General features: G+C 45.9%; 4 protein-coding genes across 8 annotated transcripts; 1 reads left to right on the top strand and 3 right to left on the bottom strand.

Moving 5' to 3' along the window:
* Nucleotides 1–333: 333 nt before the first annotated feature.
* Nucleotides 334–1,965, top strand: LOC123057554 (FBD-associated F-box protein At5g38590-like). 2 transcript variants are annotated; one of them, XM_044480500.1, is made up of 3 exons: nucleotides 334–1,085; nucleotides 1,182–1,316; nucleotides 1,476–1,965. In XM_044480500.1, exons 1-3 carry the CDS (start codon nucleotides 987–989, stop codon nucleotides 1,857–1,859), a joined length of 618 nt encoding a protein of 205 aa, XP_044336435.1. In that variant the 5' UTR covers nucleotides 334–986; the 3' UTR covers nucleotides 1,860–1,965. The 2 variants fall into 2 exon arrangements, with proteins under 2 accessions (XP_044336435.1, XP_044336436.1); XM_044480501.1 differs by having other exon boundaries at nucleotides 1,182–1,965.
* A 978-nt stretch (nucleotides 1,966–2,943) lies between these two features.
* On the bottom strand, nucleotides 2,944–6,505 carry LOC123059848 (alanine--tRNA ligase). Of its 4 annotated transcripts, none has more exons than XR_006427610.1 (8): nucleotides 5,969–6,484; nucleotides 5,769–5,872; nucleotides 5,533–5,622; nucleotides 5,230–5,332; nucleotides 5,081–5,155; nucleotides 4,303–4,398; nucleotides 3,344–3,550; nucleotides 2,944–3,234 (listed from the first exon to the last, which is right to left on the bottom strand). XR_006427610.1 is itself a non-coding variant. In XM_044482372.1 (8 exons), exons 1-8 carry the CDS (start codon nucleotides 6,278–6,280, stop codon nucleotides 3,491–3,493), a joined length of 768 nt encoding a protein of 255 aa, XP_044338307.1. In that variant the 5' UTR covers nucleotides 6,281–6,473; the 3' UTR covers nucleotides 2,944–3,490. The 4 variants fall into 4 exon arrangements, 3 of the variants coding, with proteins under 3 accessions (XP_044338307.1, XP_044338306.1, XP_044338308.1); XM_044482372.1 differs by having other exon boundaries at nucleotides 2,944–3,550; nucleotides 5,969–6,118; nucleotides 6,191–6,473; XM_044482371.1 differs by having other exon boundaries at nucleotides 2,944–3,550; nucleotides 5,969–6,482.
* Nucleotides 6,506–9,281: 2,776 nt separating this feature from the next.
* LOC123059849 (uncharacterized) lies at nucleotides 9,282–10,745 on the bottom strand. The gene is made up of 4 exons (XM_044482374.1): nucleotides 10,375–10,745; nucleotides 10,090–10,272; nucleotides 9,909–9,971; nucleotides 9,282–9,797 (listed from the first exon to the last, which is right to left on the bottom strand). The coding sequence occupies exons 1-4, from the start codon at nucleotides 10,591–10,593 to the stop codon at nucleotides 9,462–9,464; spliced, it is 801 nt and encodes a 266-aa protein (XP_044338309.1). The 5' UTR covers nucleotides 10,594–10,745; the 3' UTR covers nucleotides 9,282–9,461.
* Nucleotides 10,746–13,478: 2,733 nt separating this feature from the next.
* On the bottom strand, nucleotides 13,479–14,914 carry LOC123059850 (uncharacterized). The gene is made up of 4 exons (XM_044482375.1): nucleotides 14,566–14,914; nucleotides 14,275–14,457; nucleotides 14,112–14,174; nucleotides 13,479–13,964 (listed from the first exon to the last, which is right to left on the bottom strand). The coding sequence occupies exons 1-4, from the start codon at nucleotides 14,773–14,775 to the stop codon at nucleotides 13,674–13,676; spliced, it is 747 nt and encodes a 248-aa protein (XP_044338310.1). The 5' UTR covers nucleotides 14,776–14,914; the 3' UTR covers nucleotides 13,479–13,673.
* Nucleotides 14,915–15,506: the final 592 nt, after the last annotated feature.

Consider the following 15,506-nt stretch of genomic DNA (forward strand, 5'->3'; position numbering starts at 1 on the left):
TGCATTTTGCCGGAGAAAAACTCAAATGTAAGGCGGGGCTAGAGGGATGGCCGGGGGCGGTAGTTAGACCGGCGGTGGGAGGCGGTTCCGAGGAGGGCGGGGTTGCGAGGCTGCGGGGGAGCGCCGCCAGCCGCTGGTGGTGATCGCAGGCGATTCGGCTGGCGGTAGAGAGGGAGAAAAGCTAGAGGAAGAAGAAAGGCCAGGTGTTGTTGGATGTGTATGGCGTTCAAAAATGATCGACTGACCCAAATTCAAAAACCAGGCCATTCCCATATACAAAATCAAAAGAAGAACACCAAACGCCCGAATATCTATCTCTGAGGCCCTATTTACTGCACAGTGCGCATCCGCACTCTGCAGTCCCCAAACCCAAACCCTCCACCGTTTCGCCTGCTAGCTCCCCTGATCTGCGCGGTGGCCATGGCGGCGGCGGCGGTTCACCCTAGGGGAGCCAAGAAGACGATATCTCCCGATGTCGACCGGATCAGCCTCCTACCCGACGAGATCCTCGGCGCCGTCATCTCCTTCCTCCCCACCGATGCCGCCGCGTGCACCGGCGCCCTCTCCCGCCGCTGGCGCCACCTCTGGGGCTCCTCGCCCCTCGACCTCGACGACCGCCACATCCCCGGCCCCAGGGACTGCCCCGACCGCGCCGGGGCCGTCTCCAAGATCCTCTCCGAGCACCAGGGCCCGGTGCGCCGCCTCCGCATCGAGAGCATCGGCGACCCCGACCTCGGCGCGTGGCTGCGGTCCCCGGCCCTCGACAAGCTCCAGGAGATCGACATCGATGCGCCCAGGTACTCCGATCCGCTGCCGCTGACCACGCTCCGCTTCGCGCCGGGCCTCCGCGTGGCCAGGTTCGTCGGCTGCTCGTTGCCCGGCGCGCTGGACGTCGTGGATGCGCCGGCGTTTAGTTTCCCGCGGCTGAATCAGCTCGCCCTGGTCTCCATTTACATGCGGGAGCGCGCCCTCCATGGCCTTTCACCATGCCGTACATCACGGTAATCTCGGCACCAAAGCTGGAGATCTTGGGCTCATTGGTAGACGACTTCTCTAGATTCAGGCTACCGTCCACAGTTTCTCAGGTACTAGCACCGTAGCAGTGTCTGCCCGCCTATCTCAAAGCTGACGTTCGTCGCAGCAGCATTACACTGATCTTTTTATGTTGTTTCTCTTATCAGGAAATGGTTGCTGACAACTTGAAAATGTCGATGCTCAGTGTGAAGGCTTTACATCTCACATCTTGTGGCCCTAATCTCAATTCAGTCGTTGTCTTCCTCAAATTCTTTCCATGCTTGCACAAGTTGTATATCACGGTGTTTTTCTTCTTTGGTGCCTTTTTTAGCATTATTAATTTCTTTTCCACGTGTTCATGTAGTGCCCTGCGAATACTTGTCGCACTTTGACATGTAAAAGTTTCTTAAATTCCGGCCTACTAGGTATTAACTTTGTAAATCGTTTTATACTCTTTTCAGACATCTCCGCAGTCGGCCATGGAAAATGCGTATCAGCTTGACCCACAAGATCCTATTGAATGCCTTGACCATCTCAGAGAAATAGTGTTGCAGTGCTACGTGGGCAAAGAAACAGATGTTAACTTTGCCAAGTTCTTTGTTCTGCATGCTAAAGCACTCGAGTTGATGAAATGTGGTGTCAATGATGTATGCACAGAGGAATGGAGAGCTGATCAGTACAGGCGTCTGCAGTTTGACTGTAGGGCTTCTCAGAATGCTCAGTTTGATTTTAGATCTGATTTTAGCCGTAGAATTGCTATATGTTTCCATGATAATCAGATCCTGTCCATGGCTGATCCCTTTGAAAGCTCTTGCATGCTTTGTAGAAAAGGTTGGTCAGTTTGATGCTCCCATGGTAGATTTTCCCATCTTTTCTTTTGTGCAAACATGACAATATTTCTTTTATATATGTAATGCCTCCCAACTTCTTATTATGCACTTCTCTTATTCATCCTTGTGTTGAGTTGACAAGTTCAAACTGCAAATGTCATGAACACAAACACGTTATTGGTTTCTGCATTGTTGGAATTGCCATTATTGTCAATTATGAACGTGAACAACAATTTTTTTTTAAATGGTGCGCTTGTGTTATTTATCGCCTTGGAGATGCTTGGCAAATGATTTGAGACGGAGCTCAAAAGCTGCACTTTGAAAATTGCACAACAGTTATGTGCTGGAGAAAATTCCTTATTTGACACTATCTTAAAATCTGCTTCCTTATTTGACACTGGAAAAGTTTTTCTTCTTTATTTGACACAAGTTCTAAATTTTATTCCCTATATGACATTTTCGTCCATTTTAAGCCTAAATGACACCTGAAAAGACTTTTTTGCCCCTCATGTGGTATGTGTGTGGGGGGCAATAGCGCACACACGCAGCATCAGTGCAAAAGCAGAAGCACACATGTATCAACACATACACATGCACCAACACACACGCACGCGCGCGTGCACACACACACACACGCAGCAACACCCACATACACACACACGCAGCAGCACACACGCAGGCAACACATAGGCACGCAACAACACACACGCGCACGTACACACGCAGTAGCAAACACACACGCAGCAGCACACATGCACACACACATGCAGCAGCAGCACACATGTGCGCTTGCACCCACACACGCAACAGCACACGCACGCGCGCACACATACCACATGAGGGGCAAAATCGTCTTTTCAGGTGTCATTTAGACTCAAAATGAACGGAAGTGTCGTATAGGGAATAAAATTTAGGACTAGTGTCAAATAGGGAAGAAAAACTTTCCAGTGTCAAATAAGGAACCAGATTTTAAGACAGTGTCAAATAAGGAATTTTCTCTATGTGCCGGGGCCCTCTTTGGCCCCGAGTCTTGGCTATAGATTGTTCTTTAGGCACTTGTTGTGGACAAGCAAGCGTTACAATATATGCCAGATCAAAATTTCAAACTAAACATCTCATACTTTCCTTTTATTTATTTGGGAACACTATTTTAATCATAATAATCAAATATGTCTTACACAGTACTCCCTCTGTTCCATTACATCCTACATTACTTTACAGAGGGGGTATATTATAACAAGACATCACATACAACTAGATAATGGTAAAGGACAGACAACACAATGAAGAGTCGGGGCATATAACTCAACGAATAAGCAGGGGGCATGATACCCTGATCATCTGATCTGCACATGGGCATATACAGTGGCACTAAGAGGAAATATCAGATGTAATTAGAGTCGGGGCATATAACTCAACGAATAAGCAGGGGGCATGATACCCTGATCATCTGATCTGCACATGGGCATATACAGTGGCACTAAGAGGAAATATCAGATGTAATTATCTATTTTGCCCTCCATATATTTAGTGTCGTCACACAAAATAGAATTTATGAGGAGACCAATGCAGCCGGCCTTCTGATTCTCTGGATAATTATCCTTTGACCTCTGCTAAATTGTAGGTGTGAGAGTTGCCCAGAAAAACTATGGGCTGATGCTGTAGGAAACTTTAGTCACACCTTTCTTGACTCGTATATTTGTGACCTGAAGTATAGCAGATAATAAGATCAACTTCCAAATTGTCACAAGGGCGGGAAAAATGAAACGATCAGCCAAAAAGTATCATAACTGAATGCATTTCTTGTTTATCTTCCTCTTATATCTTGGTGCAACTGTTGCTTTAGTTCAATATATCTGTTGTAAAGCCCAAAACTATTGCTTCCTCTAACCAAACACTTGTGGTATACAAGCTGATGTAGCATATTATTTTAGTATTTTACTACTCATTTCGGCCAATGCCACCTGTATGTGTGCATGGCCCGGATTTTATCAAAAAGTACCAGAGTTGGACTTCGTAGTTTGCTAACATGGTGCACACTATCATTGACAGTCATTCTGGCCTTGAGATCTCCCAAGAAAACCAACCCAACCTATTGACATGTTGCAGACGAGTTTTTGGGAACACAAGTAGAAGCATGTTGCTTTTACTCTCTACAATCACTAAACTTGCACGAAACAATGTAGACCACAGCTAAACAAAGTAATAGTCGATAGTACATGGACTAGCAGCATCAGTGCGCCGACTAAACTTTTCCAGACGTCCAGTTTTCATGAATATTGCCCAAAACTATCATCTTTGTGATCCTAATGATCAGCAGCAGGACTACATGTTCGAGTTTTGTTATAAAATCATTTCAACTTCGCAGATGTCACTCAACTCATCTAGTCTCTCTGCTGGGTAGATTTCATGAGTTGTGGTTAAGTTTCTGGAAATTTGCACAGGCCTCAGAATCTACCTTTAGGTTACCGATGTCTGCGATATCGGCTACATGAGTGCCTCCACAAGGACAGCCAGGATAGTCACCAAATTTCACAATGCGGGGAGTGCTACCCTGTAATAAAAACATTAGGCGGTCATGGAAGGGTTCGAGTTAGAGAAACACAAAAACTGCAAGGTGGCATTTTCTAATCAACTCTATCAATAAAGCAGGATTGATGTTTTTTAAACGGCATAGAAATTGGGACAAATATTGCACATTTTTTAGCTACTCCCGAAAATGGTTGTTTTCTTGATTTGTTTCATAATCAGTAGAATTATAACACTCTGCATATGTAATATGAAAAATTCACATTGAATTTTTTTCCTAGTATCAAACAGATGCATCTTAATAAACAGCTCCCTCTGCTCCCCTAATAATTACCGGTTTGCACCTAAGGAAAGTCAAACATTCGGAACTTCCACAACCAGTATCTTTCTAACTATTTGAACTGGATAAATGAAAATCACGTGCACAAATCTGTTAAAGAGTACTTTCACAACATAGAGTTTTTGTGAGATTTCATAAATGGATTCCAATAGAAATCAGATGTCAAAGTTACATTTTAGATGTCACGTCGATGTCCAAAACAACTACTATGGAACTGAGGGAGTATTTCTGTAATTTTTGAAAGGGAATTACAATGGGATATTATACATGAGAAGTTATCAAAATATACATGGCGTTGGGTGAGTGTGCATTTCATACAAGACAAATCCGTCTAAAAGGGCACCTCCATGGAAGTAACATAACTAACCTCTGAAATGTAGCTAGGCAGAGCACCTCCACATAATTTAGCGGCCTCATCATCAGAGAAAACAGAGACTAAGACCTGCACCAATGGTAAATAATTAAGCACAGCAAATTATGAAACCCTATCGCTAAGGTTTCTTGGGTTATTTATACCTTGGCTCCTTTAGAAATCAGTTCATTTGCCTCCTTTTCTAACTCAAGTTTCTTATCCTGCAATTTATCCGCTGGAACAACTCCTTTATACTCAACAAAAGGCCTGCAACGAACAAAAGCCACAATGTACTAAATAATCCAAGTGGAACCAAAATAAACAGTAGTGAAAACTAGCATGAGCTGTAGTGCTTATACCAAGTAAAGAAAACCTACATGAAAACTAGACACAGAGTCAATCGATCAGCGTTACGGATAACAAGAGATGAAGAATCGGAAAATAGGTAGTCCTGTATATGGTCATACCCATCAGCAAAATGATATCCTTTCCCAGGTTCCAGCTTAAGGCCAAGGTTGGTCATGCAATTGTCCAGCAAATGTCCTGCAGAGTGAAGCCTGAAGCATCGCAGGTTCAGCACAACTGACAGTCACAAAATATGCAGAGAAAGACAAGCACATAACGAAAAATGGTGCTGAATTCGATTCGTGGCTGCCGCAACGTTCCTCCATGTCGGATTTGCTAGCACTGAACATCTCCATACCTGGAGTTGAGTTTGCGCCGTTCCGCGTCTATTTCCAAGCTGACGCTCTGCCCTTGGCTGAGCTCCTCTCCAGCAGCATCCTCGAATCTGCCATAGTGGAAGACCTGCACGACAGCAGCAGAGCACAGCTGAGCCTCAAATCAAATGACAAGCACTCTTATAAATCTTTATCAGAAGCTCGTGGAGATCTGGGCGCTCACCACCCCATCCTTGACGCGCACGTCCTCGACGAGGAACCTGGCGCCGGCGCCGGCGGCGGAGACGATGGCCCCGGTGTCGGCCGGCTGGCCGCCGCCCTGCGGGTGGAAGACGGTGGCGTCCAGCACCACGGCTCGCCGGCCGCCCTCCTCCTGCGGGCACCCGGAGCCTAGCCTAGTCAGGGTCCAGGGTTCTGAAACTCTGTAGAGGGGAGGGGGGAGAACCTGATGGAGGGAGAGGATGGTGGCGGGGGCGCGGAGGGCCCACATGTCATCAAAGTAGGCCAACCTCGTGGGCCCTGCCGGAGCCGCCATCCCCGCGGAGAAGCTGGTCGTCGCCGGCGGCGCGCGTGGTACTGACTGATCTACGGTGGCGCTGTTGCGCTGCCTCTGCCTGCACTGTAAAAAAAAAAAAAAAACTCGCCAGGTCAATCCGATTGCAGGGTCCAAGTAAAAAAGGTGTGTGCGTCTGATCTTCCAATCTCCAGCAGAGAATTTGGAATAAACCACCACCGACTGATGGTGAAACCTTGGAAGATTGGTGGTAAGAAGAAAGAAAAAGCACTGAAATTTCCAGGAAGCACAAATAGTACTCCCTCCGTTCCCAAATAGTTGTCTTTCTAGGCATTTCAAATAGACTCAACATACGAATGTATGTAGACATATTTTAGAGTGTAGATTCACTTATTTTGCTCCGTATGTAGTCATTTATTGAAACCTCTAGAAAGACAAATATTTAGGAATGGAGGGAGTAGTACTTATCAACACATCGTTGGAGCATTCTCGTCATCCGTGTAAGTACATAATAATTGTGTGCGGTAATTGAGTTGAAGAACATCGAAACATTTTAGGCTGCGTTTGGCAGCAAAGTTTTTTTTTTTTAGTTTTCTGAGAATACTACGGTTTCTGAAAAAAAAAACCATGGTTTTGAATACTTTGCTGTGTTTGGCATCAGAAAAAGCCAAAATTTTGTAAACCACAGTATGCCAGAAACCATGGTATTTCTGCGGTTTTTGAAAAAAGAGGTCCCGACCTCTTTTTTTCAAAACAGAACGGAGAGAAATCATCGGGAGATCGCAGTTGACGTTGCCGTCTACGTCGAGATAAGAATACCAGCTACGATCCGGTCCTATTTTCCCTCTTTCCGTTATATGGTAAACTCCTGGTTCTAGCCAATCTCATCCTATTTACGAGTAGTAGGTTTCTCAGGTTCTTCTTCCAGCCGGCGTCCCGTGCAAGTCCCATCTCTTCTCTGCAGCGCCATGAGCGAATCAAGCGGGATATATATAGGTGGATTATTTGAAACCTTCAATGCCAGTAGCCCATGCATGTAGGTGCATCATGGGTAGTCTATAGATCCTAGCATCTACTCCCTCCGTTCCTAAATACTTGTCTTTCTAGAGATTTCAACAAATGACTACATACGGTGCAAAATAAGTGAATCTACACTTTAAAATATGTCTACATACATCCGCATGTTGAGCCCATTTGAAATGCCTAGAAAGACAAGTATTTGGGAACGGAGGGAGTAGGTCCGGCGGATGTGTGCATGGCAGCTGCATGCAGCCGGCCGCTGTTTGCAGCCGCTCTCTCAGTCAATCAATCATCCATGCTAAAATATTTGGTCAAAACTTTGGTAAAACAACACCAACCAAACACATGTAAAACTGAAAGAAAACATTGTTTTTAAAAAACTGTAGTATTTAATGCCCACCTAGAAGAATACTATGGTTTTCAATTACCACAGTTTTAAAAATACTTTGCTGCCAAACTAAGCCTTAGCTGTTCAACCGCTAAACCGAACCCCTCATCATGAACCTCGCCAAAAAAAAAGAACCCCTCATCATGAGCCTCGCAAAGAAAGAAAAAGAAAAAGAAAAAGAACCCCTCATCATTTTTTTCCCACGGGCCTTAGCAGGGACAACGAGATTGGCTCGCGAAATATTGTGCAAGTCCATGGGCCAAAGCTGATGCATAGACTGTTTTTGCTTCTTCTTTTCGTAAGATTTGTTTTTATCAAAATGATTCTGAACTGTTTGCTTAAATCACAAATCGTTTTCACCATTTTGTCTTCCGCGTCGAGATCTCCAAGACTAAATTCCATGTTGATTGGTTTTTTCAAACTTTTTCTTGGCCAAATCTTTGCTTCCAGCTGTAGTAGCTTGTGCTTCCAACGTGAACTAAATTGTGCCCCCAGTGCAAATAGGATTGTGCTTCCCATGGGGGTGAAGCACATGCTTCTGTCAGACGTAAACCAAAAAAACCAATGAAATAGAAAAAGAACAAAGAAAACAAAAAAAACAATACCCCGAAGAAAAATCCAGGATGAAATTGAAAAAAAATGTGTTACACGTGGCACCCTCCAACTAGTCCCTCCCAAAAGTGCTCCTAAACTTCTATATTGACTTAATAAACTTAGAACTTCAAATATTTTGGAACAATGAAATGAGTATAATTGTGAAGGATGTCTTCAACATTTATGCAGAGCCGTGGCCTGAATGATCTTAACCTCTTAACTTACTAAGCTCCTTAGGAATGGAGCATCCTCGTGCATCCAGGTATATTTTACATTTGTGGCCCCACATGTCAGAGAGTGAACTGATGGTGCGCGATGATTGGGGCTCCTGTGCTGATCGATAAGCAAAATTTTAAATCCATAAACAAATTTTTAATTGGTGAACATTAAATCCGTTCACATTTTTGAAATTCAGGAAACTTCTTTTGAAATCCGGGAATATTTTCTAAATTCTTGAATAATTCTAATTTTGCAAGCACGTTTTGAATTTTGGGCAACATTTGTTGAAATTCAGGAACATTTTAAAATTCGTGTGCATTTTTTCAAATACATAAACATTTTTATTTTTATAATGTTTAAAAAAAATTGCGAACATTTATTTTTTGAAATATTTTAAATATTCTCTATATTCTTTTTGGGTTTTCTTTCCCCTTTGTTTTTCCTTCCTCACTTCCTCGGATGGGTTTGGTCATCCGTTGACGGTTTCATGCTGAGTAGAATCTCTCGGGCATGTGGGTTTATTTGGATAGCGCGGGCGTGCACAAACTGATTTTCTGCATTGTGCGTTCGTAAAGGGGCGGCGCCGAGCGGTCGGTTCACCGTTTTCTCCTTGCTCCCCGTCCGTCTCTTCGGGCAGCGGGTTCGCGGTGGAAGACCGACGTCGTGCTAGCGTTGACACCAGGTGTTAGAGATCCAAAACGAGATGAGCCCCCGTTGTAGCTGGCTCTCTAGAAGTAGAGCTAACCTCAAGGTTGGGAGACGATTAGGTTGAGAGATTGGAGTCATTTTGGGGACAAACGCTAGCGCAACCAGAATGATCTTGAGAGGCAGAGTCATGAGTAAATTACTTGTCTTAGATTTGTCTAGATACGTATATATCCGTATCTAGACAAACGGAGGGAGTATACAGTAAGCCGATGAACACCAAAACATTTACAGTAGCTACTGACAGACTAGACGGAGACATGGACGCTGTCTGATCTAAATTATGTTGAAACCGAAGTACCAGAAGGCGGGGCGCCGCCCTTGCCCGTCGACGCGCTTGCAGCGGCACCAGAAGGCGGTGCCGCCGCCCTTGCCCTGCGCCACGGCGATCTCCTCGTCCACGTAGAACCACAGGAAGAAGGGGTCCTTGGTGCTCGGCTCCCTGCCCACGTCGCCGCCGCCGAGTGGGATCTCCAGGGAGGGCAGAGGCCCGAGCTTGAGGCGCACACGTTCGAAGACGAAGGCCAGGATCTTCTTCTTCCACGACAGCCGCCCCTCGAAGCTCAGGCTCCCCGCCCGCCCCAGGTACACCCCGTTCTCGATCCTCTGCCCCTGCTCACAACCAAAAATGGTTTTCTTCAAAGTTTCAGTTGCAGAGATAAACTGGCTGTTGTCATCGTTGCTCATCTATTGCCATGGCTGAAATGCGATAGAGGAGCTCACCGCGGCGTCGAAGCGCTGGACGGCGGTCACCGGGAAGTAGCTGCCTTTCTCGAGCTTACTACCCTGCGAGACATTCAGTTCAGACGAACCGATTGATTAGTTAACCTGACCACCAGATGCAAACCCCTAATAAGTCTGACCAAATTGCGGTATTTTGGTTGATATTCAGGTGTTTGCTCACCTGGGCGGTGAAGATGAGCTTCCATGTCCTGCCGGGGGACTCGGTCCCGCCGAGCGTCTCGAAGAAGGCGGAGGTGTCGAGCTTGGCCTTCTTGATCTTGGCCAGCGCCGCCAGCACCTCGTCGGCCGGCACCTTCCTCGTCTTGGCCGCCTCCTTGAGCACCTTCACGCTCTCCGCCACGGCCTACGCTAAACCAGAGCCAAGAAACAATCTTATTCTTGTCAGAGCATGGGTAAAATCTAAAATGTCAGCGAAATTGGGGGCGTGCCGATGCTCGCTGCTCACCGATAGGGCCGAGGAGTCGTCCAACGGCGGGGTGGACGGCGAGGAGGGCTCCTTCTCCACCTCCGGCGACGCGGCGGATGACGAGGCGGCGAGGGAGACCGAGACGCCGTGGTGACGGCGGCTGGAGCGGAGGTCGAGCTGTGACGGGCGCCGGGGTGCAGGCGGCGAGAAGGCTGGGGCGAGCGTGGAAGGGTGCAGCAAGGAGGCGGATGAGGCCATCTTCTTCCTCTCGCTCGGGCGGTCGGGTTGCTCTGTTCTCCGACGAGGTGCCGAGATGGTAACCACGAGTTCGGAGTCTCTGGCTCTGTGGCTGTGAAGGAACGAGACGAGGGCTCTGCCTGTGAGTGTGACCGTGTGAGTGAGGAGTGGACACTTGTGGCGCACACGTCGACGGTAGACAAGCACGAGCTTAAGGCCACCGTAATTCCTCGACTTTAACTCTCTCTTTTTTCCCAAAGAAGCCTAACTGGCATATAAAAATCATGACATATACACAAGGGTAAAATTATAATCTAAGCCTTGGGGTTGTTCAAGTCTTCTTCCTCGTACATCTGTCGACGACGTGTCACGAGCAAAGCTTGGTGCCGCCTCCTAAGCCTTCTTTTTGGCAGAGCAAACTTTTATACACATGGGAGCTTGTAGAAGCAGCATCCAGAAAGTCGCCGATTCAGACCATGAGACACCGGCAACCGTGATTGAGATAATTCTATCGTATTCATCGCAATGTGGGACCAACTTGTACTAGCTAAGTGCCCGTGATGTAATCATGATTTTTTTATGAAACAATTGTTTTGAGTAGTTGTTGTTGTGTCTCCTTAACAACCATCTCCTTGCAAGAATGCAAAAGACCACATCTTTTCTCCTCCATTATCTTCATTCATCCTTGCTCTGGCATTGTTGTCGCCTCAAAACTTTTTCATCTCGCCTTACCATCGCTTGGGAACATTTTTAAAAATTAAACAAACAAATGAAATTGTTCTGATCTATCATAATAGATATTGGCTTGGCCATTTAGGCAATGCAATACAGTCATAAACTTTGTGATTTGCCATAGAACAGATAAATCATACTCTAATTCTTCCATGGATCCTTTGTCATTGTATTTGAGGTATACCTAAGTGAAAGTTCACTGAAACAATATTTAGGGAGTAGAGAAGATTGCAAGTCATTTACATTACAATATTTCTTTCACCCCAGATAATCAAGCATTTTCCTTGTGTACTTGAAATCAATGCATAAAAGCATAAGTCATTAGCATGTGATTAAATAGCTCAATTCTATGGAACGATTGGTAATTCCAAATTTTATGTTCCGAAAGGAAATTCTAGAATTATAGTTGGCAAACCAACATAGGTACAACAACAGTTACAAGAACGTTGGATTCTGGAGCCTTGTGCAACATATCTTGGAAAAAAGTTAAGTCCACATATGGCGCCCCTTAATTATGTGGTAAACATCATGTCATCTCTAAACCTCTCGACTTTTATTTTCCTGTGTGCACAGGCACGAAAGTCCAAAAACACACCTTTTCAAATCAGCTATATCAAATGGTAAATAAACCAGGTATACTAAATAAGGGTTGCCCTCCACAATCATTTAGCATAATATGTACATAAGAAATATTTCGCCCTTACTAATAATGCACTGCCCCAAATACAACCCAACTGAAATAGAAAACGTTCTGTACAAAAAATATCACAGAACGCACCCGGTAATTCTACGAAGTTGTTTGGATGGGTGTTGCATAAACGTTACCGGAATCAACTTCCTCAACCTCACAGGAAGAAAAGGCAACTTCCTGTCATCTCCTTCCATTAGTTCACTGTACCATGTAAATCGGCGAGTCGGATGGTTTGACAAGATTCTTCATCTAAGATCTAAAGAACAAAGAAAACTAAGATGAATTCCACAAATCAAGGGTCTTGTGATTGGTTCGGATACAAAAGCCTGGTGCAACAGTACATCAGCAAAAAGTGTGTGACATAGATAGAGATGCAACATACATAAATGAGTATAAGATATAGATAGAGATGGCTATAATATTTTGATACAATGAAATTGTTGAAGTTAATTTTACAAAAGAACAAGGCGGGTTATGGGAGTGTGTGACCTGAATTATTGATTTGTCCACACAAATAAAGAATTGGATCTGCCGGAGTTCGGCATTTGCCGTCGTGTCACGACCAAAACCCACTTTTAGGGGAATCTGTTTACGGTAACTGTGAAAACACCTTACATGTCAACTTACCCTAAGTTTTACGCACACCCCATAAAACTACTTTTACATGGAGTTTTTTTTTACGGAGCTCCTGGATACTAAATTTATATGAGGATTGCCGTTTTGGCTCTGGGATGCATATGATCTCAGATGAATAGTAAATTCAAATAAATACTCCCTCCGTCCCAAAATAAATGTCTCAACTTTGTATTAATTTTAGTACAAAGTTGTACTAAGGTTAAGACACTTATTTTAGGACGCAGGGAGTAGTAAGTAAAATTTAAAAATTCTGATTTTTGTGTGCAGATGTTCTTGTTAGTGTAACAAGCGTGATTGACAATATTCGTGCTAAATGGGATAGTAATGTTTCATTGATGAGACGAATAAAATTAAGTGTAACATTTGGAGGTAATATTTGGCGTTTGATTTGTTTTGTTTTCACAGGTCAAAATGCTTAAACTTTGCCCCTAAAATTTACAGGTAGCATTTCAGTGTGACAATGGACCCATCTTTTTTTTTTCTATTCTTTTGACATTTGCCAAAAAAACATTTTTGATGCGTAAGAACATATGCCCCCAAGAGTCGAATTGGATTTTGGATTTGTATGCGGCATCAATTCTTGTGAAATGTCAATGTATATTCTACAAAAGCTATTGATATAGCTTAGAATGTTTTTTTTATAAAAGTAGCTTATGTATTATACATACAAAAAGTTCTATGGAGCCTTAGCACGACGACTTCCCAACTGTCTACTGCAACAAATTTTTTTCCAGCTCTAGCGAGAGAGAGGCAATAATGATGGCGCACCTTCGGTTCGCTTATTTCTGTTGTTCGTTGTATTGTGAATAGATCGGAAGTTTTCCTGTCAAAAAATAGTCCTCCATTATACCAGAAATAAATAAATAAATAAGCACAAGTAAGTACGTAGTATCATCTCATCGTTCGAATATTACGTCATCCGTCTACATAATTGTGTACAGTAACGCTCAAGAACATGAAAACATTGGCTACAGACTAGAGAAAGAAAGAGAGGGAGGGAGCCTCTGATGCTTCACGCGCTAACTGAACGGGACCTTGGTCGTCATGCCGGGACGCGCTTGCATCGGCACCAGAAGGCGGTGCCGCCGCCCTTGCCCTGCGCCACGGCGATCTCCTCGTCCACGTAGAACCACAGGAAGAAGGGGTCCTTGGTGCTCGGCTCCCTGCTCGTGTCGCCGCCGCCGAGTGGGATCTCCAGGGAGGGCAGCGGACCGACCTTGACGCGTATCCGCTCGAAGACGAAGGCCAGGATCTTCTTCTTCCACGACAGCCGCCCCTCGAAGGTCAGACTCCCCACCGGGCCCAGGTACACGCCGTTCTCGATCCTCTGGCCCTGCCGAAGAAGATGGCTTCAGAGTTTCAGTTACAGAAAGACCATCATCAAGATTCAGAGTTTCAGTTTCAGTCACAGAAGTTCCATTTTTGTGAAGAATCGGATGCCATGGCTGAGATGCGAGAGAAGCATGAGGAGCTCACTCACCGCGGCGTCGAAGCGCTGGACGGCGGTCACCGGGAAGTAGCTGCCTTTCTCGAGCTTACTACCCTGCGAGACATTCAGAAGCGCTGGACCAATCAATCAACCGCCTAATGCAAAACTGGAAATCTGAGGCTGGAAAATGCCGAATTGTGCGCTTGTTGCTCGCCTGGCCGGTGAAGATGAGCATCCACGTCCTGCCCGGCGACTCGGTCCCGCCGAGGGTCTCGAAGAAGGTGGAGGTGTCGAGCTTGGCCTTCTTGATCTTGGCCAGCGCCGCCAGCACCTCCGCGGCCGGCACCTTCCTCGTCTTGGCCGCGTCCTTGAGCACCTTCACGCTCTCCGCCACGGCCTGCGCTGAACCAGAACCAAGAAACCATCTTAAATGACAACCAGATTGGGGGCAGTTTTTGTCAGTGAGATGGGAGATGGTGGGGCCATGGCGATGCTCGCTGCTCACCGATAGGTCGGAGGGCTCGTCAGGAGGCGCAGGGGGCGACGAGGAGGGCTCCTTCTCTACGTCCGGCGACGCGGCGGCGGCGGCGGTCAGCGAGACGCCGCGGGGACGGCGAGGGCTCGAGCGGAGGCCGAGCTGCGGGCGACGCGGCAGGGGCGGCGAGGAGGCCGGAGCGAGCGTGGAAGGGTGGAGCAAGGAGGCGGACGAGGCCATCTTCTTCCTCTTGCTCGGGCAGGCAGGTTGCTCTGTTCTTCCGGCGAGGTGCCGAGATGGTAACCACGAGTTTGGACTTTGGAGTGTGTGGCTCTGTGGCTGTGGAGGAAAGAGGGCCGAGTGGACACTTGGGGTGGGCGCACACGTCGAGTTCAATGCATTGATAGAAAACCCACTACAAGCTATGGGGTCAAAACCTATTAACATCAAAATACCTTACCCAAATGAGATAATCTAATTTAAACCGACAAGAACTACACAACACACAGGCTAGCAACACTAATGAGAATGGACAGACCAAAACGAATAATAGCCCATCAGACGCATGCACTTCCAATCTCTAGCGAGCACCGCTAGTAGAAAAAAAGTCAAATGTGAAGCACATTAATGCCGGTTTGTAACAGAACCAGCACTAATATGCTCAATAGTGCCGGTTCGTGGCGGAGGCAAATAGTACCGGTTCGTGGCGAACCTGTAGTACCGGTTCATGCCACGAACCGGTACTAAAGAGGCTGTGGCAGCCTGCGGTCAGGCTATGACCCCACCATCACCATTTAGTGCCGGTTCCACGAACCGGTACTAATGAGGTTATGGCAAGCTGTTTTTAGTCCCACCTCGCTCCCCTAACAAGGCTTTTACCACCTTAAATATGTTACTTCTCAAACTATCACAAGCACTTGGTCTTCATTGAACTCTATGTGTAGAATTTGTGGCCGCAATATGAGTCTTCA

Source organism: Triticum aestivum, chromosome 3A, assembly GCF_018294505.1.
Source record: "Triticum aestivum cultivar Chinese Spring chromosome 3A, IWGSC CS RefSeq v2.1, whole genome shotgun sequence".
Taxonomy (NCBI): domain Eukaryota; kingdom Viridiplantae; phylum Streptophyta; class Magnoliopsida; order Poales; family Poaceae; genus Triticum; species Triticum aestivum.

Bases quoted from the DNA above. Each gene is read 5' to 3' on its own strand.
- LOC123057554 (XM_044480500.1), top strand. From the start codon at position 987: ATGCCGTACATCACGGTAATCTCGGCACCAAAGCTGGAGATCTTGGGC. The intron at 1,086-1,181 runs GTACTAGCACCG...TTCTCTTATCAG, and splicing joins TACCGTCCACAGTTTCTCAG to GAAATGGTTGCTGACAACTT. The intron at 1,317-1,475 runs GTGTTTTTCTTC...TACTCTTTTCAG, and splicing joins TGCACAAGTTGTATATCACG to ACATCTCCGCAGTCGGCCAT.
- LOC123059848 (XM_044482371.1), bottom strand. From the start codon at position 6,280: ATGGCGGCTCCGGCAGGGCCCACGAGGTTGGCCTACTTTGATGACATG. The intron at 5,156-5,229 runs GTATAAATAACC...CCATTGGTGCAG, and splicing joins TGATTTCTAAAGGAGCCAAG to GTCTTAGTCTCTGTTTTCTC. The intron at 4,399-5,080 runs GTTAGTTATGTT...TTTTTATTACAG, and splicing joins TGCCTAGCTACATTTCAGAG to GGTAGCACTCCCCGCATTGT.
- LOC123059849 (XM_044482374.1), bottom strand. From the start codon at position 10,593: ATGGCCTCATCCGCCTCCTTGCTGCACCCTTCCACGCTCGCCCCAGCC. The intron at 10,273-10,374 runs GTGAGCAGCGAG...GGTTTAGCGTAG, and splicing joins ACGACTCCTCGGCCCTATCG to GCCGTGGCGGAGAGCGTGAA. The intron at 9,972-10,089 runs GTGAGCAAACAC...AATGTCTCGCAG, and splicing joins AGCTCATCTTCACCGCCCAG to GGTAGTAAGCTCGAGAAAGG.
- LOC123059850 (XM_044482375.1), bottom strand. From the start codon at position 14,775: ATGGCCTCGTCCGCCTCCTTGCTCCACCCTTCCACGCTCGCTCCGGCC. The intron at 14,458-14,565 runs GTGAGCAGCGAG...GGTTCAGCGCAG, and splicing joins ACGAGCCCTCCGACCTATCG to GCCGTGGCGGAGAGCGTGAA. The intron at 14,175-14,274 runs GCGAGCAACAAG...AATGTCTCGCAG, and splicing joins TGCTCATCTTCACCGGCCAG to GGTAGTAAGCTCGAGAAAGG.